Source organism: Rhodnius prolixus, unplaced genomic scaffold, assembly GCF_049639745.1.
Source record: "Rhodnius prolixus isolate KJV_2025 unplaced genomic scaffold, Rpr scaffold_13, whole genome shotgun sequence".
NCBI classification, from domain to species: Eukaryota; Metazoa; Arthropoda; class Insecta; order Hemiptera; family Reduviidae; genus Rhodnius; species Rhodnius prolixus.
The window spans coordinates 8,259,253-8,284,126 of NW_027411583.1; the positions used below are offsets into that span (position 1 = coordinate 8,259,253).

Genomic DNA, 24,874 nt, shown 5'->3' on the forward strand with positions numbered 1-24,874 from the left:
CCTTACAATTCAAATTAAATAAGTTCGCTTCCATATTCACAGCCGAATTATTTGCTGTATATCAATGTTTAAAGTATGTAGATTCAATAGACCAATCGCTGGTGTTAATTCTCACAGACAGCAAAAGTGTTCTCCAAAAACTACAAAATTCTGGAAATAATGCTCCCGCTTTAATCTTAGAAACTTCCGAATTATTAAATAATATTCTAAGGAAAGGCAAATCGGTACATTTAATCTGGATTAAGGGTCACACAGGTCTGAGAGGAAATGAAATCGTGGATCGTAAAGCCAAGGAAGCGATCTCCCTACAACATACATCGCCGTACTCACTGTTGGTCTCCGATATTAAAAACTATGCAAAAGCGGAGTGCTATACAGAATGACAGCGGACATACGAATAGGCAAAGGCGAGAAAAGGCCAATTTTACACAGCCATCCAATGTAGTGTCCCCAAAAGACCATGGTTTTACAAATACAAAAACCACAATAGGAAGTTTGTTAGCACTGTCATTAGAATGAGGTTCAACCACAATTATTCGCCGCACCATCTAGCCAGGATTGGGGTGGAAACATCTCACCAGTGTTCCTGTACTTCAGGAGTAATAGCAGACGCCAACCATCTAATCCTGGAATGTACTAATAATACTAAAGGAAGAGAGCGTTTGTGGAGGGCAGTGATAGCGACGGGATGTCCTTTACCTGCCAATTTAAATACTATTCTGGCAGCTGATGATGGCAAAATTTACACAGAGCTCTTTGAGTTTATAACAAACAACAGGATAACTCTGTAAATATTCAAGATGCTAAAGAAGAATTTAAATGGCTGATTTGCTTGCTCAAGAGGCCAATAACAAAGGAAAAAAAAAAACTTCAGTAGCAAACATGTTTTAAAGAACAATTAATTGTCGAATACCTTTAGACATAATTCAGGTTACGCTACTGAGTACAATGTTCCGAACTGTATTCTTAGAGTAGAGGGAAGCCTTCAACGACTCACATATTTCTCTGGAAACCCCTTCTCTGAAATCAATATTTCCACAGAAACAATAAAAATTTATATGTGGGATTTACAAATGCCAGAAAAATTGTTAGAGCTAATTTTGAGATTAGATATTTTTTAATGTCATTTGAGAAATTGTAAAAAAAAATTCTATAGATATTGTGACTTGTTATAGGATTAAATAGAAGAAAATAAGCTTTTTTGGTGAATTTTGATGATTCCAAAATGGTTATTTGGAGATCTGAGGGTTCAGTCGGCGAGCATGGTTGCCAGAAATGATAGGTGTGTCGAGAGATCGTACAGAAAGATTAGAACAGTGAGAGAGAGGGCGAGAAAGAGAGAGAGAGAGAGAGATGAGAGAGCTATTTGAAATCTACGATAGCTCTAACTTGGCAAACTATCACAGGAAAATGAATGTTAAGGTCTTTAAACAATATTAACAACAAATGTTAGGTGATTTAAAAGAGTAAAATATTTATTGCCATCCAGACTGTTTTGGTTTTGTTTGCAGCCATTACGTCATTGGGAATTTTTCATTTTGTTTTTTTACTCCACCTTGTTTACAATTTTGTTTTGTACAATGTTTCGAAGGACTTTTTTTTATATTTGTATTTACTATAATTTTTTAAATATTTTGTATTATATTTTGAAATTTTATTGCTTGAGTTCATCTATTTGTTGTGATAAAAATGTTTAAGTGAGAAATTATTTTGTTCTATCTCTTTTGGAGGAAGTAGATTTATGCACTTTTCCTGAGATTTAGCGTGAACATTCGAATATTTATTAAAATGCCAAGTCTGAAGAAATGTTGCAGAGATGGGATATTATTTAATTATTTTACTTACTCTCAGACCATCACAGCCTGTGAAGGGCCTGAGCCTCAGTCACTACAGTCTTTCATCGTTCACGATCTCTCGCCGCCGTTCTCCAACCGCGCTTGCCGATTGCCTCCCTAGTCGTCCTTCACAACCTTTCAGCCATCTCAGCCTTGGTCTACCTCGAGGCTTTTTCCCACCAGGACGCCCGTATAATGCTATCTTTAGACCCCTTATATTCTTCATCTGATGTATATGTCCCCACAACTCTCGCAGTCTATCAGCTTTTTTACTCAGTATCAGATTTCCCCCAAGCAGTTCAGCCACTTCTTGGTTCGTCCTGACCCTGAAGTCTTGCTCTGTTCTCGTAGGTCCAAATAATTTTTTTTTTTTCTTAAAATGTTTCTTTCCCACCTGCGTTACCTTTGCTCATTCGCTCGTTCCAAAATCCACGTTTCTGAGCTGAAGGTGCCTCAGCGCTGTCTTGTAAAGCCTTATTTTCACCTCTTCCAACAGTGGTTTTTACTTCAAATCACTGTTGGAAGAGCCCCACTCACCTGTTATGCCCGCTTATTTATGTATATTTTATATTTGTTAAGACAAAGCTATTTTAGAATAAATAACACTTTCTACCAAAGTTAGTTATGAAACACTCTTTAAACCACAGTAATGACGGACGCTTGACTAATTTAAATAATTGCTTCTATTTTAAGCAATTTATTCTTATGTAATTGTGTAAGAGAGAAACTGTTTAAAAATAAATCTTTTAGTGATTATAACTTTTAAGACAAATCTGATCTGAAAACTTCTCGACTTCTCTTAATGAAATTCTCGAGATATTAACTAATACATTTTTTGAAAGTTTAAATTTTAAGCAAAATTTAATTATTAATAACATTATCTAGTTTGTAGACCTGCTTATTTTACGAAAGAAGGAGTAACATCTCAAAATAGGTCATACTGAAAGAGAAATTGACTTATTTCACTCTAGTAAGAAGATATCTTTTAAATAACAATGGACAAATAAGGAAACATTTGCCTTATTTCTCATTTTTATTTATTGAATATTATGAGAAAATCAATTCAATTACGCACACAAAAAGTTAAATAACCAAAAAAACGAAATTTAATGGAACAGTAACTTCCAAGGTTGTTTTAACAAAAATGATTCCACTAAGAGAATTGATACTGTTGTCTTTAATTTCATGGTCAGTTATGTACAGTTGTTTTTTTTTTTGTTGTCAATAGTTTCCGGTTTACACGCTGCAAAAAAAAAGGTAAATTATTATTAAAAATATAAGTCAGTACTATATTTTCTCTGGAAGATCCTTGTCTGGCAATAATGATCACTGTTTCTTCCTAACTTCGATAGATTTCATTTCGATTTGTCTAAAAGTGGTTCTCAAAATACGAGGAATAGGACCTCCATAGTTTGTTGGCAAACATAGTAACTAAGGCAAAAATATGCTTAACCTTTTAATGTAGCCTATGAGCAATTTGTAGGGTTTTTTTTTTTTATACCCTTAGTTGCTGGAAGATTTAACGAATATTGTGCCCAAATCCAAATTGTAGAATATTTGACAAATTTGTAATACAGGATACATTCGATTGACTATGTTTGTTACATGTCACCAAGAAGAAAATCCATCTTGAAAATTTTTGTTGTAACTTTAAATTTGTGTGTGTTAGATGTATATTAATTGCAGGGGGAGCAAAAGCCACTGCTGCCTAAAATATTTTCTGTGTCTCCGTTATACGTCAGGTTTTTTAAAAGTAGAATTTGTACTAGAAAGTTTACAATGTGTAAATGTAAATGGATGCGTGTGATAATCAACTAGAGTTTGAATGTGGGTTCGCCAAATCCAACTATCTCTGTAGCCCCTATGTATATTGTACTAGTTATTGAAGTATCAGTGTCTAAAATATTTTTCGTGTAGATATTATGGGATTATCCACAGGAATGCCAAGATCCCTGTAGAAGTGAGAAGCATCGAAACTATTGAAGTCAAATCATTTAATCAAAATACTTTTTGATATTGTTTATTGCTTTAGCGATAAATACTGTAATGATTTGTACAGGCATTAATTGAGATTTTTTTTTGTTTCGAAAGGTTTCAATTTTGTTTTTGAGCTTCTCTTTGCTTTAATGTAGCAAACTTGAGCTTATTACTGCTCCCTGAAACGTTACATCTCCTATTTTGGGAACTTGTGACCTAACAACTGATCTGTAGCATAAACCTCTTATTTTACAGAGCTTTGATGTTTTAGTAGATCCAGTTCTGCCATAGATCTCTCGTAATAGTCATTTCCTCTTTACATCTACATATTTAGTAAAAAATGACGCAACCATAATACCGGTCCTGGTGAGTTCCTTACATCATTCTCCAAGTCCCGGTCAAATATTTGCGTAAATGATCAAATAACCAGTAGTTAATTTTGCGAATATGTTTATGACTTCCACAATTCATAATTACATGATTATGAAATGATGTTCTATTGTTATTCATAGTACTTCTTTCCCACTAATGAAAATTCTAATTTTAGACTAATTTATCTTTATTGCTAATATTATGGGCTCAACAAATGGGGTCACATTACTTTCACTGGTGATCATGTCTGTTATAATTTTGACTTCTTCTACATTAATTACCACTCTCCTGTTTCAGTTCTTTAGCATTTATCCAATTTCTCTTACTACGCTAAGAGGAAGAAGAGTAATCAAGTACAATTTCCGATTTAGAGATTCAAACAAAAAATATTCGTCTTTTTTGAGGTCTTCTTTTAGTTTGGTTTTTACTTTCTGGGAGTTTCATGGTAAGCAAAACATTGAATAAAGAAAAATAACAAGACATTTGACATCTGATGTAGATGTCTCCATGGAATTGACAGTTAGCTTTTGGGCAATGACAGCCAGTAGGAAATTCATTAATAAAATCTTTTACAGTTTTTTGGAGATCGTATACGTCTTCCACAATTATTCTTAAACTTTTAATACTTCTCACATTTAGTGGTATAACTTGTATTTGAATTCTAACATTCATGCCAAATACTTAACCTTTAAGAAGACCTTTACCTACCTTTCAGCAAAGATAAATAGATGTTGGGCTGAGGTTATGGGATAAGTCATCATACTGTATCTCTTTGCTTTAAAAATTCACTGAAATTTTAATTAAAATTGCTACTTTCTAATCTATTTTAGTAATTTAACAATTTAAATTAAATAATTTAATCAACGGCCATGATTCAGTATGTATAACATTACTGAGGTAATTTAGTTTATTCGGATGACTAATGTAAATCATTCTTCTTTGTATGTATTCATTATCTTCATCTTTATTACTAGTAATTACATATTAAAATTTTAATAATGATGATAATTTTCCGATGACGTATTAGGTTTTGTAAAGGTCATATTAATTTTTCTTTAGTTCTTTGCTATAAAAGAAAATTGGACTTATAAAAACTCTTAGTATTTTTGATTATTTCTTAATTTAAGGGAGGTTTCATTTAATGTTTATTACCTAAATTTGCCAGCGTCTCAAATTTAAGAAACAAATATAAAATGAAATCAGTTTTAAGAGTTTTTTTCACTACCATTAGGAATACTTTGATTGTAAAACAAGAATTATTAGTTTAAGTAGGATTGAAAATTATTTTTGTCACTGCCACAAAGTAGAAAAGTAATCAGTAAAATTCATATTCAATGGTATATGTGTGTATAAGAAACGTTATACCAAAGATCTGAGTGTTTTAGTAGGTCAGTTTTTCTTGTACTTCTATCAGTATATATGTGTCATGAACTCTTTAAAGAGATCATCAGCATCATCATCATCATTTTAAAGTAAAGAGCGTTTACAAGTGAAAGTTAAATAATTGTAGACAGAATGTGTTTCACTTTCAGTGTCTTTTCATACCTGTTGTCAGCCAAATTGAATACAATGGACTCAGTAGAAAGCATTTATTCAAAGTGACTAATGGTGATAATTTTAGGTCAGTAGGTGTCTATTGGGTATTTACTTAAAGGCAAAATTAAAAAATCTATTTTTTTAAATTTAACATTTATTTTGTATTCCCTAAATGAATTGCAGTTATGTTGGATTTAGACTTTGAAATAGTCAAGTTGGTAGTTTTGATAGTTGGGTGTTTAGAAGCGCTACTTCAGTCAGGCTGGAGTGTGTTGATTGGAAATGAGTTAGATTCTTCGGTGACGTCTTGGATGTTGTTTGTTTTATAACGCTGTACTTGCCTGCATGAGAATGTTCTGGCCTAGAAAAGAGAAATAAGCTCTCTTCGTGTCTTAAGCGTTTCCCTCATTTCCAAGATAATAGTGATGTCACGAAGAGATTCCAGTGAGTGGTTTTTATTTTAGTATTCTAGTTCAGAATGCCTGACCACGTAAGTTTGAGCTAACGTGTTTGGAACCATTTCTGAGTATTCAAAACTGGGCACTGACCAAGCGGTTGCATCGAGGAATAACTTTTTACCTATGGAGGTCGTAGGTCATGTAATTCTTTAATACAGTATAAGAATTAAAAACACAAGAGGTCAACATGATGTTCCATTGATTGACCATAGATATTTAGTATAAACACTAAACAATAAGTCTGAAACAAATTTTCGAGATCTGTAGCAATTAAACAAGAAGGTGGTTCATAATTTTTGTGGTCTTGGTCCAATCGTAAGTTAGTTTCAATATACAGTCGAACCTCGCTTAACGAGCATAAATCGTTCCAGAACCTTACTCGTTACGCGAAATACTCGTTAAGCGAAACAATTTTTTTCATATAAATTAAAATAAAAGGGGATAATTGCTAGATCAGCCACACTTACACCATTTTCTCGTTTCTCAATAATTTTACGTTTCAATTCTAACGTTATTTTAATTCTTTTCGAAGCCATTTTGTTAGATGGATAACAAAATATACACAGTAATATTTAAACACAAATGTCACTGTATGGACTTCCCCTATACACCACTCATTCGGTGAAGTTCGGTTTCGACTGTATCAATGCATTAGATACGTGGAGAATATGAAACGCATATGCGTAAACAGGAATGACTAATCGAAGAATGCGCAGTTTTCGATGAGTCAGCGAAATGTCATTAGAAAACTATCGTTAAGCGAAACTTCGCTCGCTATAAGAATCAATTTGTTTTACTCGTTATGCGAATTACTCGTTAAGAGAGGTGCTCTTTATGCGAGGTTCCACTGTATTAGTATGATGGTGTCTAGTAAATCCATACAATTATTGCAGTTTATTTTATTAGTGAGCAATGTTTTGTTTAAAGGTCATATTAATCAGTAAACTATGACCCCTCGTACAGAGATTTCAATTTCAGTGCCGAGTCTGTTGTTCCTTTTATTGTTCCACGCTTGGTCCCTAGTACGGTTCATTAAGAACAATAAATCTATTATTGTTTTAAAATAGTGGTCATGGTTTAGTTTAGAAAAACAAATTTTTTTAAACTTCTATTTAAAATATTAATTTATTGATTTGCAAGCATTTTTTTTATTTTTATTTAATAATAAGAGTATTATATTAGATTCAGAAAGTGACTGTCGCACAAATCTGTGTTAACTACGACTTGTTCAGAGAGCGGTTGCCAATTATTAGTCTATTATATTATTATGTCTATTTTTTGTCTACAGTCTCCGTTTCCATTGGGATGATCATTGCATGGCATTGGATTAATTCACTTATTCAGTTTTAGATAAGAATGTGGCTCCTAAAAAGAAAAAAAATCTCTAGATCAAGCTGCTGAACTCAAACCGGTATCTCTGGGAATTCACAGCACTACTACTGAGTTATTCTCGTCCTTCTAATTTTTATTCTTCTTCACTTTTTCTTCGCTTTTTAAAATTATTGTTATTGTTATTTGTAAACTTCTTTGCCTTTAATTTAATAAGTAAACTATCAAAAATGTTGTCTGAGATAAGTGAGTAAATTTCTGTGATAATTTCACTAATCCGTGATTAGTTTTTCTCTTCACAATTTTTAACAAGCTCTTAAAAAAAAAAAAAAAAAAATTATAACCGAACTGCTCACGTTCTCGATGCGAATTCAAGCTGGAATCTGGAATCCCTGATTCTAGACCAGATGCACGTTCCTAGGCTAGCCTATTACTGGATAGGAGCCACTTAAAATTCATTTTCCGGTAATTGAAAAAAAGAGGTATGTAACGAAAGAATACTGTCCGAAGGCCGTCAGTACTTTCATTGATGTTCAAGACGCCAATAACTTTATATGTTGAAAGTTGTCTAGTATCTCTTGACACTTGCTGGGGAACAAACATTATGACTATTAAAATTCTATTTTTAAGGAGATGCACTTAAAAATATCATAAAATGTCGGATAAAATTTTTTTTAGAAATAATAACGACTTAAAACCATAAAAAAAAAACTCTAATTAACTTTTTAATTTAAAATTATTAAAACCTTAATTACTCAAGACACTGTGATATTGTTATCGAAATTACGAAACCCCCGGTAGATGGCCGGTGACATGTATAAAAAAAAACACACACAGTGAGTCATACAAACATGTAACATACGTACACTCTACTGAGAAGGTCAAAACGTAAATACATAATGTCCTGTATTATATCCACTTTACAAAACAATTTCCTTCCTACATGATGACGAAAAAGGAAAACTCCATGTGAAAACTAGCTTTTTGCATTTACTAGACAACAGAAAAGAAAAGAGGGGAAAAAGACTATTTCTTTTATTTTAGAAGGCTTCAATTAAACGGCTCTTGTATGAGTAATCTACCACAGGTGTGAAATTGTGCTAAAATGAGAATGAGGTCTGTAACCTAGATACTTCGTTTTGTCATTACCTTGGTTTAAACCAAGGTATTTTCTATTATTACCATATTTTCGCTTCTTCATTAAGTTTCATTTAAGAGTATATGGATTTGTTGAGTGAACTATGAACAGTAATGACTAGACTAATCGAGATATTGTTACTGGGACGTCTCGAGGACAGAATAAAAATTTGTTATCCCTTATTTATTTATTTTATAATCCCAGCTGTTATCCTTCTTGGTCCTTCTGCATTTTAACAGCCTCAGTGCAATCTTGCCAAGAAAATATCTTTATCTTCTTCCACCATTTTAATAGCGACAGAAAGTTAGGTACTTAACCTGACATCTCATTATTTATTGATAAAAAACATTTGTATGAATATTGATTCTTCTAATTTTTTTTTTTTTTTTTTTTTTTTTTTTTTTTTTTTTTTTTTGGCATTAGCTGTTAAGCCATAGCCACTTATTATTCCTACACGACCAAAAGTTGCCACCCCTGGCCGGTATTGGTCCCCCCTCGCACTCAATCGTACCAATTATGCAGACGACTAAGGATTCTAATTCTAAATCTACACTATTACTATACAGCCACTGCAATAAATACTTTCATTCAAATAAATACAGTCATACCGGTAATAAATAATATATGTACATGCAAATTATATAATACACTCATACAAAACCGTATATGCTTTATAACACTCACACACACATACATACGCACACATAAGAATACTTTATAAGGGTGGAGTACTCGATATTCCTCCAACCCATTAGACTTAAACCTACAAGGAAACTGTGACTAGATATAAACGGACATCGACAATAAATTAATCATTCTTATATTTATAAACAGCTAAAAAAGTTATTAGTTCTTGTAGAACTACTAAATTATCTGAAAATATAATACTTTCATAATTGAAAGGACACTCTAAATATTTTAATATTTTATTGAAAAAGATATTTCTATCACGTGAATACTTATTACATGTCATGGTAATGTGCCTAAAATCTTCATTCTGTTGACATTGTTCACATAGAGGGGAAGGACACAGCCCCAATCTATTCATGTAGGCCTTACAGACTGCATGATTGGCTCTTAGACGACTTACCATCGTGACCACCTTTTTATCCACACTTAAACCCTTAAACCACACTGTTTTCTTAAGAAATGGGCGCATAGATTTATAAAAATTGCCTTTAATACCGCTACTATACTTCTCTTGCCATTTTTGTACTACCAACTTCCCTAAAATTCTTTTTAAATCTTCTATTGGCAAGGAAATGTAGTCTATTCTCTCACCGTTAACTGTTGCATCTTTTGCAATTGAGTCCACAATTTCATTGTTCTTCAAACCACAGTGTCCCTTTACCCAACCAAAATTTACTATAATCCCATTTTCCTGTAACAAACTCACCGCGTCTAAAATGTCATTAATTATAAAATTATTTTCAAAATAGTTTCTCACGTTAGTTATTTTTATAAGGGCACTTTGGCTATCACTGATTATAGCAAAGCAGTGTTTCTCCTTCAAGCTTATAATATGTTTAAGGGCTAAAAGAATCGCAGTCAATTCAGCAGTATAGACCGATGCATATCCATGCAGGTTGGCCATTTGAAACAAATTTTTCTGTGGATCATAAAAGGCACATCCCACTTTCCCATTCAGTTTAGACCCATCTGTGAAAATGGCATAAACACCGGGCCATAAATTTTCAAGAGTTTCTTGAAATACTATTTCTATAATGTTAGATGGATATTTGGCGAAGTCCCCTATTAACTTTAAATCAATATCTAACACTGCCAGTTTATAGCTCATTATGGAGGGCGGCTCTCTTTCATTTAATTTAACTAAATGTTTTAGTTGGGAAATTTCTATAAAACTATCACAGAAGACAGGTGAAATCTTATTTCTCCAATAATTATTGGTTAGGACTTTAGAATTCAACTGACAAATTTTATTATAAATTTTATAATCAAAAACTGAAGTTTTTAACAAATATCTATGAGATAATAACTGGAATCTGTATTCTAAAGGAAGTTCACACGCTTCTGCATACATAATATCTATTGGAGTGCTGCGCAGAAAACCTAAGCATACTCTTAAACATTTATTTTGGATTATTTGTAATGGCCTAAAAATTGTTTTCTTCGCCATGCCATAGAATGTAGATCCAAAATCCATTACCGATCTTATAGTGGCTCTATAGTAGAGTAACGAGATCTCAGGGTCAGCCCCCCATTTATGGTGAGAGACTGCTCTTAAAATGTTAAAATATTTTTCTGTTTTCTTTTCAACCAATTTAATATGTTCTTTCCAACTTAATGTCTTATCAAGGATGACGCCAAGAAATTTAGCGGAATTTTTGCATGGGTAAGCACGTCCTGCCAATGTCATTGAATCCGAAACAGGCAACCTTCTTTTCTTTGTAAAGGGGCAAATGACCGACTTTTGTTCTGAGATTTCTATACCATTTTCGAATATCCATGATTCAAGTTTCACTAAGGCAGTTTCCAACAAATCTTTACATTCTTGAAAGGAGGGTTTTATAACATAGATACAAACATCATCTGCATATTGCAGTATTTTAATTTCATTAGAAAAAAGGGTTTCTAAATCCGCACTATAAAGGGAATAAAGAATTGGGGAGAGAATTCCGCCTTGCGGGAGACCTAGATTTTTACCGGCACATTTAGCCAACTTTCCAATTTTTCTCTTGATCTGGGTGTCTGCAATAGTTTTTACATTTTCAAAGGGCATTGGACAAGTCTGGCTGTGACTTTCAGGAATCCGGCGATCTGCTTGTTCATTCCTGTATATTCCGCAGTGCTAGGTGTTATTTCCTTCCCACCAAATAGTTCATTTGAGGATTATTCTTTTCAATTTATTTTCAGCTTGCTCTAGAGCAGTTCAATTTGCACGAAATCCCTTTCATAATTGTCAGCCAAGTGAGCAACTGTCGCAGTAATGTTCGTACTCCACTTCTGCTTGGAAGAGTAAGGATGGAAACGAGTTAGACATAGGATATGTGCCTTATTCTGCTCTTTACCAAAACTTGGTCTAAAGTTTTAGAGTCAATGTAAGCACTTCATTTTCCATAATTCTATTGCATGAGCAAGTCTTGCGTGAAATTTACTTACAAAGTTTAAGCCTTGATGTACGCTCTTAATTGATTTCTGTATGTTTGGAGATTTCTCCTTAAATAAGAGTAATATTTCTCTATGTATTCTCATTCTCGTTAATGTGCGGTTCATTGCCGTTTAGTTTTTTTTTTTTTTATGGATAGAAGTTAGGTGCTTAGAGTAAATATTTTGGATTAAGTATTGTTCATTTACCACTCAATTGTTATGAGAAGATCACTCTAGTGTGATAGCGAGTGCGTTATTCATCATAATCTCGAGTGCTTTCATTTTGGATTTTTTATTATTTAAAATGGGGGGGAAAACAATGAAATAAGAGCCCTTCCTCATTAAAAGTAATGCGACAGCTTGTTCAGAATTTCTGTAGAATGCGCTAGCAAGCAGAGAAGATGCCACTTTTTGAAGCCGTGTGAATTCTAAATATGTACAATGTTATTTAGATTTTTCTTGTTTCTTTTTCTTAGGTAGATTCAAATCTGTGAGTCATACACCTGTATTTTATATTTAGTTATTTGTATGTTGCTTATTTTATTGTTTCAGTTGAATAGATTAAAGGTTTACGTTGTATTTATTTTATTTATTTATTTATTTATTTTTACTGTAAATAATATTTACAAATAACGGGAGATTATTCATGAATTCCATTTAAATAATTATAAGAAGGATATTGTTAAACAATAACATTCAGTTATACTGTTTTTCTATTTTCTTAAATTATTTTTCTAACATTTTTTGTTTTTTAAATTTAATTTAACATCTGAGATTATTGACGTTCGGTGCATTTCAGTGTCCCGCTGTTCTCCGGCCAGTGTCTCTCTTAACTATTCAAATTGTACACACATCAAGGGCTAGCACCTGGATTCGAACGCTTAGATCTCCGTATGGGAATCCAGTAGACTAAACCACCTAGCTAAAAAACCTTTCTTCTAAGTAACAAAATTATGCAAATTTAATAAATTATTGTTGAAAATCATAGATAATAATAGTTTTTTGCTTGGCTAAAACTAAAACTAGCTGTTGAAAGAAGTTAGAGAATTCGTCCTTGGTTTTAAAAATATTTTTGCTGCCAAATTTACATACCCACTTGTTCTTTTGTGTTAGTGAGGAGGTTTTTTTAATTCTTTGCTTTGTAAATCGTAGACAAAAAATATTGGCGGCATTATTTTCACTGGTATGGCAAACTTATATTATTATTGTATTACACGAGAAGTTTTTTTTTTTTTTTTATCAGCTCATTTATTTTATTGCTTTGGTATTTTTTTTACCTCTTTCTCTCAGCGTATTGAAGACAGTTTGTGTAATTTTGCTATTTTTATGGGCTGTAAAATCCATAGTTTGTATATTATCTTATCATTAACCAATTAACTGTTTTAAGTTCATTTATTTTTATTTTTTTTCAATAATGATTGTTGTGATTAATATTGCCTTGAGTTTTTAGTATTCATGAAATTATTAATTTGTAACACTTAAAATTTGTAGATAAGAGAAAAAAACTCACTTCGTCCCCTATTTAGATTTATGTGGACAGCTTATTAAGATAATTTCTAAGGAAATTTTTTGTATTTAATTCTTCTTGTTGAGTGATAATTATAAAGATTTGCTATATGGTTTAGGGATGGAATTTCCCATTGGTGTTATTGTTATTATTACCCTTTTTTTTGGTAATTTTAATTTGAAAAATGTGAACTTTTTCTCGTATTACTTTAATTACAATTTACATTTACAATTTTAACTTAATAATTTCTATTTTTTTTTTTCCAATAGGACTGGATGTTTTTTAAATCTGGATTTGAAAGGAATATGCGAAAATGATACTTTGCTAATACAGAAGCCCTTGTCATCGGTGAACAATGGTGAAAGCATTCTGTCCGCTTCAAAGATTTTCGCATGCTCATTGCATTCTGTGGATCTATAACTTTTATTCCAAAAACTATTCCCAAGAAAGTGTCCTTAAATCAGCTGGAGGAACAGTAACACCGATTTCCGTAATGTAAATGTAATATGCACAGTTTTTTTTTTTTGCTTTCTATCTTCTAAACCACGTTTAAATGATATGAATTTTCTGACTGGCTTGAATAGAGGATCAGAGTGTGATCAGAGAATAGCAATATCGTCAGCGAATATTGAAATAATTTTATTTTGGGAAAATGTAATTAAAATTCGAAATTTGAAGAATATCGCTTCAGCGATAGTGCCATTTTACTGAATAAAGCTGAGTTTTTAGAGATTTTGTTTTCTTCTGCTCAAAATTTCATCCTGCCAAAATGCAGTAAACAAATTACAATTTTTTATTAAAAAAAAATTAATTTATTTACACTATTTAAAAGATGTTTAATACAGCTGTAGGTTTTGCTATAATTCTAAACGAGACATTTACCAATTATGCTTGTTCCCTAGTTGTTGTTTTTAGATTGTGCGGCCTAAGAGATTGTCCTTGAACTGAAGTCCTTGAATGTTTGCTATTACTTTCTTATCGCCGGCTGGTCCGGGTGGTGATAAAAATATTTCCTGGAATACAAAATGTTTGTTGGTCAAAATCAATGATAATATTTTTAATATATTAGTGCTTTCATTTCAGCCCAAAGATGTTGCTCTTGTGGTTGTTGCTTCAGGTACTAAAATAACTCGTGAGTTTTCTGTTCTATGATTTCTAAGGTTTTGTACCACGTCGTGGGATAAAAACCAGTATGAAGTATTGTATGCGCTTTAATATCTTGAATTTGAATGAAAAACGATAACGATCAGGGGACCAACTCAAATATTTCTGTTGTGTGAATCTGGATACATTTCTGGTTGACCTGATTTAATCTATTAATCTTTTGTTTCTTTTCAAAATAAATCGCATTATCATTACAATTCTTGCAGGCTACAGCTGACTGATTGAATGAATACTGTTTAATGAAATTCTTTTAAAGGCATTGCTACCTAGATTTATGTATTTTTTTTTTTTTTTTTTTTATCACTACAGCCCGTGAAGAGCCCTGGCCTCTACAGTAATTTTCCTCCATTCCTCTCTCTCTCGCGCCTTTTGGCGCCATCTCCTTACTCCCTGTAGCCGCATATCCTCCTCTATCTCATCCTGCCACCTTCTTCTCGGCCTGCCCACCTTACGTCTGCCTTCGGGTTGGCCCAAGAACAGCTTCTGCACACTTCTCTCATTGACCATTCTCACAACGTGCCCTGCCCAGTCCAACCTAGATTTATGTAAAAGTTAAAATTTGGTGAGGACTATCACACGGCTAAATTTGTAAAAACTGTAAACTGAGCTGAACGACTCCTTACAGGGGAAGCCTTAACTCCGATACAGTGGTTCTCAACCTTTCTAATGCCGTGACCCCGCAATACAGTTCTTCAAGTTGCGGTGACTCCAAACCAAAAAATACTTTTGGTGGCGACTTCATAACTCTAATTTTGTTTGCTACACTTATGATTCGGAATGTAAATACCTGATATGCATTATGTATTCTCATTGCTACAAATCAAACATAATTTAAACATAGAGATTAATCACAAAAACAATATTTAATTATATATTGAGAAATATTTATTACTAATTCCAATAAATAACATTAACGGCCGGCCATAACGGCGTGCGTTCCAGCTGAATAGCGCAGCTGCAGACGGTAGCGCGGCTTCTCAGCGGCTAAAGCAATCGGAAATATGTATTTTCCGATGGCTTTAGGCGACCCCTGTGTTTTGGTCGCTCGACCCCCGCCGGGGTCGCGACCCACAGGTTGAGAACCGCTGCTCCAATACTTCCCCCAAGAACTCTTCCATTAAAATAATAATAGAAAACGATTAAAGTATGCCTTATATCAGTGATTTCATTCATCATCCAATCTTAAATAACATTCTGTTGTTGGATAGTTAGAAATTTTGACAATATTACACCATTAGTGTGATTCACATCGTACTTATTGAAATTGCTGTCAACTTAGTGCAACTAACAAGAGGTGGCTTTTATTCTGTTCTGAATGTTTTTTTTGTTTTTTTCATTTTCCTTGCAACTGACTAGATAAATTGTTTTTAATTGTAACCTACGCAATTAATTTTAAAGTTGAATGTTAATTGGAGTTAAATTTGTCACTTATAAATTCTTTGTAATTAACATTTCCGGTGTGCCCACATTGCATAAAGAACATAAATTACTTGCTGCTAATTCCTTTTTTAAAAAAAAAACCTTCATGCTTTGGTGATATGTAATTTATTTCTTTGAAATGTTTAATTTCACAGAGGAAGCTTGTTGTGTTACACACTGCACTAAATGTCCTCCTGCTTCCGCCTTTCTGACCTTACCTTCTGACTCACTCATTATTATATGACTGAATCATCATTATAAGAGCTATTGATATTAATTATATCAATAATGTTTATCTCCGTTTAATTTTATCTCTCTTGACACAATCTTATCACAATTACAAATAAAACGTTACTACAGATTTTTTGAAACAATAATCTTTTATTAATAGGACTAAAAATTTGGTTATACATTTTTTTACAATTTAAATTTCACAAATCTCACTATGGGGATTATCCCATACATATGGTGATTGGGTTACAGAAGTCCTGGGAAGAGAGAGAAACTGTAGTCAGGAATACCTCGCTCTCTCGGAGCCTTCCCTGCATCCCATATTCTATAAAGGATTACTTCTTTTGCCCAACATGGTGAAGAGATGTAAGAATGAGGTGTTGTACCTCAATAGCGGTTGGGTGAGACAAGTCTTCATACCATCTTCGTTTTCATGCTCGTAGCGGATTCAAACTTATATTTGAGATTATCAATTTAAGGAATTGTGTTTTATGTTTTTTTTCTAATGTTGTTTGTAATTGCCTAAAGTCCTTTAGTAGAGTCGCCAATGCCTTGGTCCTTGGACTTCAAATCACTTCAGTTTGTAGCCCTTTTTTTTTTGTCAAGATTGATTTTAGTCGGATTTTGGGAAATGTAGTTTATGTTTCCTTCCAAAAGATCATTTGAATTATCCATCTGTTATAAATTCTAAATTTCAAGAATATTTAATTACGTTAATTGCTTTTTGTAAAAAAATAACAGATCAACTTCGAACATTATTTTTTTTATCTCTGATTAATCTCACAAAATAAAACGCTGTCGTGCGTAGATTGTAACTAATCGTATCTTTAACGTTTCTGATGGATACATTATCGCTTGTTATGTTATTTATTACGGAATATGTGAAGCAAGTTTAGGTATTATAAAATCTACGATGGTTATTGGTAACAAGATTGCTGTGTCCCATATAATGTAAACTAGGCCAAGAATAGACACGTCTTTAGTTGTCGTTTGAAGTTACTGGTTCTTCAGAGCGCTCTGACTCTTTCTTACCAGCTGGATATCTATGTATACTCAAGGTTGATAACAGTTTTACAAATCCATCAGTTATCAGAACGAATCAGATCTCACGTAGAATATAGAATTATTTAAATTCATTTTATAACAAAATTCTTTACAACTTTTTGTTTTTATACGTAGTGTTTCATACGACATAGTACTCTAATTAATATGCATCGATACTTAATTTTTTTGTAGCCAATTAGAATCAAGGCCCTAAACTATGTACTTTTCTCCGATAACTTGGTTAATTACTATTATTATAATTATTATTTTTATTGTTAGGTTATTGGGTTATATTGGAGGGAGTTAATATCTGGCCTTCAAAATTTATTTGTTTCTAAATTTTTTTTTGTTTTTACAATTGTAAAATAGTAGTTAGTTCTTGCTTAATTGTGAAGTGTATGTGAAGTGTGACTTACAGATTAATAAGTTGAATTCAAGTATTTAATGTACTCGTATTTATTTTCTGAAGTAAAATGTTCGCCAATGGCATTCCGTGTAATGGTAAGCGATTATCGTTTAATGTTTTATCAGATAAAACGTTATACATTCCTGTTGATATTAACGATATATTGTTGCCCTCCACAGAGGCTTTTTTTTTTTTTTTATGGAATACATTCTTCAGTAGAGTGTAGGTATAGTGTGGTATTCTAGGTCCGCGAATACCAAAAAGCTGTTGCACACTACAATTATTTCTCAAGGTTCTACTTATATTCGTTTATAGATTGTAAAAAGTCGGGATGGGAATGTACGGTAGAACGCCCGAACTTCAAAGTAAGTGAATTCTCCTCCAGTGGGGTAGAATCTTATTTGTTTTCACTAAAATTAAGTATTGCTGTCATGTTGAACTTCCAAAATTTAGTTTTCACTAAAATTGGTTCACATTTTAGTTTTATTCGTTTTGATGTTCTCTGGAAATGAAAAAAATGTTCTTAGTTTTTGTTCTGTTTTTATGTGTGAGGTGTGGGTGTGACAGAATATGTTTATTCCTAAGGTTTTGGTCAAAATACGGGAACAGTGTGATTTTTCGGTTGCGATTTTTTCTCAGCTATTTTTTTTTTAATTGATGGTTTCCTTAAACAACTTTCTCTTCATCCTTCAGCCATATCCTGGACATCCTTTTATTTTAGTGAGTAGATAAAGAGTTTCTTAGGGTAAAGCGATATGCTGGCTCTTTATTCATATTATTTACAATTTAAACATAAATGAAGGTAAGAGGAGTATCAGCTAAGTAAAAAACTATGCTTTGAACATCAAACCTGTTAAATTTTTGTTTTGTTATTCCTTATAATATTTGGTTTAATGGTTGTTCCTTACTGCTTGTATTTCCGTTGAAAATGTAGTTAGGGTAATATCTTTGATTTTATTCATCATAGCATGCGTGTTTATAGTATTACTGTTCAGTTTCTGACATTCATCCATAATGAGAAGTAGATTAATTTCCAACTTAACAATTACATAACATAATTATAGGCTCTAAGCGTAAGAACCACTTAAACAATTACATAATTTTATTTCATTACTTGTACAAAATATTTTACGATTTATTAACATTTTGGATAACAGAGATGCACACCATGTAACCTCTCTCACTCAGTCAACAAGTGTAATGCTTTGTGTAACCTCCCTCATTCGGGCAGCAAATGTAATGCGGTGCCTAACCTCCGTCAATCATTCAAGATGTATGGTGCGAGAAAGGAACTTGAGTAAAGTCGAAATCTCTACTACAAACTTATTTATCTTCTTTTAATGAAGAAGAAAGTCCAAAACCGGTAAGGGATACAACAGGCATGCGTGCTTCGACAGATAAAATTTAATATTTCTGTGTTGGACATAACTATTACTTGTGACATCCCTATTATTGATAGAAACTAAATATTTTAAAAGTTTAAATCTTTGAATAATTTGGATTTGTTATACATCGTCTACCACTATGTCTCATCCACTTTTTTAGTCAAGGTATACTATGCTTTATACACATTTTTCTCCTATTACATCTTACGTTTCGTGGGTTATAATTAGGATGTTGTACCATAATTATCTGCGAACATAAGACTTGTTTAGATTCAGATAATCTTTTTTGTAATGTCTTTCGAAGCGAATGCTTGATCCGGGTAGTTGGGATTAAGAATACATTCACCTTAATTTATACTTCTCGTAAGAGGCAACAAAAAGGGTATACCAATAACACAATCTATGGACTCAGGTATCACTTACCCTTATATTTTCTTTTTCTGTTTCCTATTTCCTTCTGACCAAAAATGGAAAAACAAATTCTGGACATATTTCGTATCGGTATTTTTTATTTAACAAGAATTTGTATTTAATTTCTTATATAATTGGAGCGAAGGTAATGGGTTCGCCTTAATGCCGGACTTATATTGTCATTAATAATTACTTACTTAATTGATTGATTGAAAACCTTGAATTAGTAAAATTAATAAATAATACATAATTGAAGTAATAACTGTAGATAAATAATAGCGACAGATAAAAACTAAAGTAAGAAAAAAAAAGGGAATCAAGCGTATTAACCTGCTTTGAGGCTAAGATGTCATTGAAGGAAAAACTAGTTCAAGGCGAAAAATAAGTGGAAAAGTGTTTTTTTTTGTTTAGTTTACCTGCCTTTGTAGTATATTTGGAATCAATATTAATGTGTATTAACTAGTAAATAGTAAATCTTGTGTGAACGCACACGAATTTCTTTCTCCTGCACCTGATATGGGCAATACGATGGACAAGAATATGCATGCTGTATTGTTTGCTTATCCGCATTCCGTGAATATATTTAATTATTACTAACATCATTTAGATTAACAAAAACTGCATGTTACGTAATATGTATGTTACTAAATGCCCTAAAATAATATTACTGAAATAAGAGTTATTGATCTACGCGTACACAATGTTTAAATAAATTGAAAGATAATTGTAGGTTGCATTTCTTAAAAATGATTAAGAAAAAGAGAAAGATCCATTGGGTACTTTGGGATGTGAATTTTCCTTAAACTTTAAAATAACATATTTATATACTTTTTTAATTTATTGTATGGAAATGAGTCATTTGAGTGAAGCCCTATCTCAAAACAGAGCCATTAATCGAGTTGTTGTGGGAAAAGGTTTCATGTAAGAATTGAAGATTAACATGAGTAATAACAAGTATATTAAGTTTATAAGAAATCATTTTCAAGGAAATCTATTTGTTTTTATACTTAAAATTTTATAGGTGGGTCTTCAACTGGGTCCGAAGCTTGAAAGTTCCCGAATTGAAAGTTTCATCTTTCTGCGATCATCGTTTTTGAGATATTTTGTTAATACACAAAAGGATACTAATTCAATTCGAAAATTTGACATGATTGCAAAACATTTCTTATCTTTAAAAAACGTTAAAAATAGGCTTTTCTTTGAAGGTGATTTCTTCTTCTTTTTTTTTTTGTTACCAAGAAGAAGCCGATGATAATAAACACTAAATATAAACGTTCAGAGAGATTTAACAATCATAATATACAACATTCCAAAAATCTTATCACCTTAATGGTTTTGTTATCGTTATCGGTTTGTTTATTTAATTTTTTCAAACATGTTTTTTTTTATATATAATAAGTCATTTTGCAGATAAATTTTAATAAAGTTTTGCCTCTTGTCAAGCATTTGTCTATCTATTCCATTTTGTGTGATTTGCTGCAATAGTTCGGCGGGATCTTGATCGCTTCTACATCAATTAGACCATCTACATCATCAGTTAAACATCAGTAGTCACACTTTGAGCGTACAGTAATTGGATTCTATTTTTTTTAACTCCGGAAAAATCTGTGTAAATTTACGGTGAATTGGCCTCTTTCTTTCAACAAGTCATCTGAAGCTGCCAACTTAACTGACCGAGAGAACGTTCCGCTTTAGCGTTGAGAGAGCGAGGCTATGTTACTTGCGGTTGGTGAAGAATTCTGATTAAAAAATTCTTTAAGACTTTTTTCTAAATTTTCATTTTGTTGTACTTGTGTTTATTTTAAAAAAACATGAATCTTTTTAATGCGATTGGTTATAGGAATGTGGTTGGAACATTAGTTCGTCGTTTCCCATTCTTGAATAGTTTCGGATTTTCGTCCTGAGATTGATTCTTCAGTTTGGTTTTAGAGAATTTTACTGCCATTTATAATGTTTCTGCCACACACATTAAACTTGCTGACTGAGAGATTGAAGTTACATGGTAAGAACACTAGATTCTTAGAATGTTGACAGTCAGCCATACTTGTAAAAAATGAGTAATAAAGTTAATGGAAATTATTTCATGAATTAATATAAACAGAGCACTGCATTGAATAGAGAATGGAAGTCAAATTTTCTCTACGTAACTGATGATGGTTGAAAATCCGAAACAGGATAGAAATGTAAAAAAATATCTGATTTATAGCAGATAAAATGCTACAGGAATGTTGCTTAATTGACTAGTTTTGATTAGAGCAGTCCAATCGTGGCATGGTAACCAAAATAAGTAAACAAAACTACAATAAGCACAAAAATTGGTGTACAGTTTTTGGATCCTCCTTCAAAATTTAACAAATAACACTGAAGACAAAAATATTCTTTTAAAATCTGTCTACTTAATGTTATGATTTTCTATTGAAACGTACCTATTTGAAAAATATTTGCTTTTTGGAAGGTATAACAGTGGAAGAAGTGGGGAAACTTACGACTTCAGAGAAAAAATTGTTTAATTACAGTAAAATATTTCCAAAATGAGATCTGGAGATGCAATTGTTTTGATTTCATTTCAGTTTTTTATTAATAAATTATTTGTTTCTATTCATGTTTGTTATATGTTACTAGCAATTATTTCTATTGCTTGCAATGCTTGATAATTCAGCTATTGACTGTTTTATATCATTGTACATTAAAACTTATAGAAGTTATTTATTAGTTTACTGTAATTTATTTAATTTCAGAACTATTTTCAGAAAATATTTAACACAATCATTTTGTTTATGTACACTTTAAGCGCTTGTAGTAGAGTAGTGTAAAAAACATTATTGAAGTTTAAACTTCATTAAATTCAGTCTATTATTTAACGCTTGCAGAAAAATACCTACTCGTATTTCTGCTTTCTGTTACATAATACATTTTCATTACAACATTATATTTAGTGAAGGAGGTTCAAATTTTAATCACTACTTTAACAAGCTTTAATTAGTACTTTAAGCTTTTATATTAGCCTTAAAAAAACAAAAACATTTTACTAGTCTTACCTATTTCTGAATTATATAATAGTAGGCAACCAGACTATAGCCAGGTAACGTAACCTTGCTACTTATGGAAACAATTAAGTATTAAAAAAAATCATCAATAAAAATAAATATGAACACTCGAGGTACATACCGTTGTCCTGATGCTCACTTGTCTTCACTCACTTGTACGATAACTATTATCGCCTCATATGGTGCATAATCACCTCATAAGGGTATTGTATACACAAAACTGATAAGTAGATATTACTTGCTTACAACAGAAATTTAATGATTTATTACATTTAGCTTACATAATGCTAAGTCTGTTCAGACTGTTTATCATTTTACCAGACAGTCATTTCTTGCATATCTAACGTTTACTTGCTTTTGTTGCAGATAGTAGAGAAGATTCGAGAACAAAATGGCGAAGATTCAGAATGGCGTCGAGGTGTGGAGAATACAGCGTTACAGATTGAAGATGAAAATGCCGGTTACATGGAATATTTCTTTAGAGAGGTATTTTCTTTTGTGTTAGCTTTGTGGAAAACCCATTTTGAAAGACCGACCACCAGTTCATTCTATTCTTTGGCTAATACACACAGCCTGTTTTGTGCTACAAAGCAGTATTCAATTCTCTTGAAGGCGCAAACCCACCATCGCTAGAAAAATTTGTGGTTTCGCAGTATCTGGGTAATAGATATTTTCAAGAAGTAAGGTGTTGGATTCGTATTCCAAAGCATTTCCTTATTTTCGTTCTTATGGGCGAACTGAAGCCTTATTGGGAAACAGTTCATACACAATTTCACCCTTTAGATACTGTCCTAAACTGATTTGAAACTTATGAAAAGATTGGTGCGTCTGTAAGGTTGTATTCTCTTTCTTTTTTCTTAATGAAATAAATAAGTCATCGGCTGCAAACTAAAACAAAACAAGTTGCTCAATGCTGCATGTCGTCACCTAAAGTCAATATTAATTTTGACTGTTATTGCGAAACAATTTTAAATTTTGATCATTTTGTTTATTTACATTCGATTATTATTTTTTTTATAATTAATTTGTTTTCCTTCCTCTTAACCTTTCAGAAAGTGGCTCGTGTAGATTTTCAATTTTGTTTTTGTTTATCAGAAATATCCGTTTTAAAGTACTCTGAATCTGAAAAAAAAAAAAATTTCATGAACTAGTCTGAGTATATCTTTGTGAAATCAACATGATCTCAAAAACGGAAAAACGTTCATAGTTCAAAATTGATATTTCGTATCGGTACCAACATGGAATCTGATAAGAAGCTTTTGGACAAAATCAGCCATTCGAAAGTACTACTTTCCTTAATAGATTCTTTTTTTTCTTTATTTAAGAATTTTACAAGTGTACAGTACAGTACAACAAGTAAAAAAGATGAATGTACAATAAGTATGTGCGTTGACTTAGCGCCAGCGCACATACATTGACTTAATTTCTTGAACGGCGGTCATCCAGTGATGATAACCGTAATATGCTCTTAAGGCGTTATGGAGTAATGACTCCCTGGATAGTCGACGTCAGGCATTCAGACGGCCAACTGTGTCTCAAACGTTTAGGAGAGTTTGTGGGAAGAATTGAGTTTGAGCGGGCTTGGATTAAGTGGATTTGAATGAGGAGATAGTTTGTAATGAAATTTTAGGTAACGGAGTTTGGATTTAGCGGAAACGAAAGGAATTTTCAAGTCCGGTATGGATGGTGAGTTCTGAGATGTAAAATGGAGCTTTGACTATGGTACTTAGGAGTTCGGATTGTAAGGATTGAATGCGATTGGAGGTTTGTGCGTTTGGTAGTCATGAGTAGTTCATGTCCGTAAGTTCATATTGGAGCTGTTGTATAGTTGTTGTTTGTTTGGTCGAGTGAGTTTGGAGCCTTTGTCAAGTAGTTTCTTTATCATTCTGTACCTTTGGTTCAATTCGCTTCGTTTCCCACTATTATGAGAACTCCATGTCAAACATTTGTCCAGGTGGATTCCCAGGTAATGGACTTGAGAAACTGCTGTGAAAGAAATTTGATTGAGATTTATGGGGGAAAGAATTTTTCAGTTTAAGGTGAAGTTAATGTGCTTGGTTTTCTAATAATTGGCCTTTATCCTCCACTTCCGGAGCCATGGCTCCAGGATGTCAAGATAGGATTTGGTAATGGCGAGTAGCCATAAGATTTTTTCTAACTTTGTCATTTTTAACGGTTTTTTCCCCCCCGTAGAAATAGTACGTATCAAGAAAAGTATATTTTATAAATAGCGGTAATGGACAGTCATGAGTGCTTTCACCAGATGTTTTTAGTACTTATGCTCCCAATATGGTTTTTTTGCCTATACTACAAGGTAGTGCAATATATATTTAACAGTAGAAATATATGGGCTAACATTCATGTATCTGGTTGGCAACAACAGGAAGTTATTTACATATCGTACACTTATTTTCCGGTCTGATGTTTTTCTCTTTGCATGCATCCTCCTACAATTTGACATAGTATAGTATAAAACAAATTATCTTTAAAAAAATAAAAACATTGTT

General features: G+C 32.4%; 1 protein-coding gene across 6 annotated transcripts in view; it reads left to right on the plus strand.

Moving 5' to 3' along the window:
- The window catches only part of LOC141448073 (syntaxin-1A-like), a 61,199-nt gene that overhangs the window by 8,423 nt on the left and 27,902 nt on the right, over positions 1-24,874 (plus strand). For 2 of the 6 annotated variants that reach the window (XM_074116142.1, XM_074116139.1), the window contains exon 2: positions 22,734-22,853. In XM_074116142.1, coding sequence (XP_073972243.1) covers positions 22,833-22,853 — 21 coding nt within the window. In that variant the 5' untranslated portion in view covers positions 22,734-22,832. Of the gene's footprint in view, positions 1-13,534; positions 13,762-17,586; positions 17,620-18,953; positions 19,075-20,803; positions 21,046-22,733; positions 22,854-24,874 lie in introns of those variants that run through there. The other 4 variants (XM_074116141.1, XM_074116138.1, XM_074116143.1 and 1 more) reach the window with 4 other exon arrangements.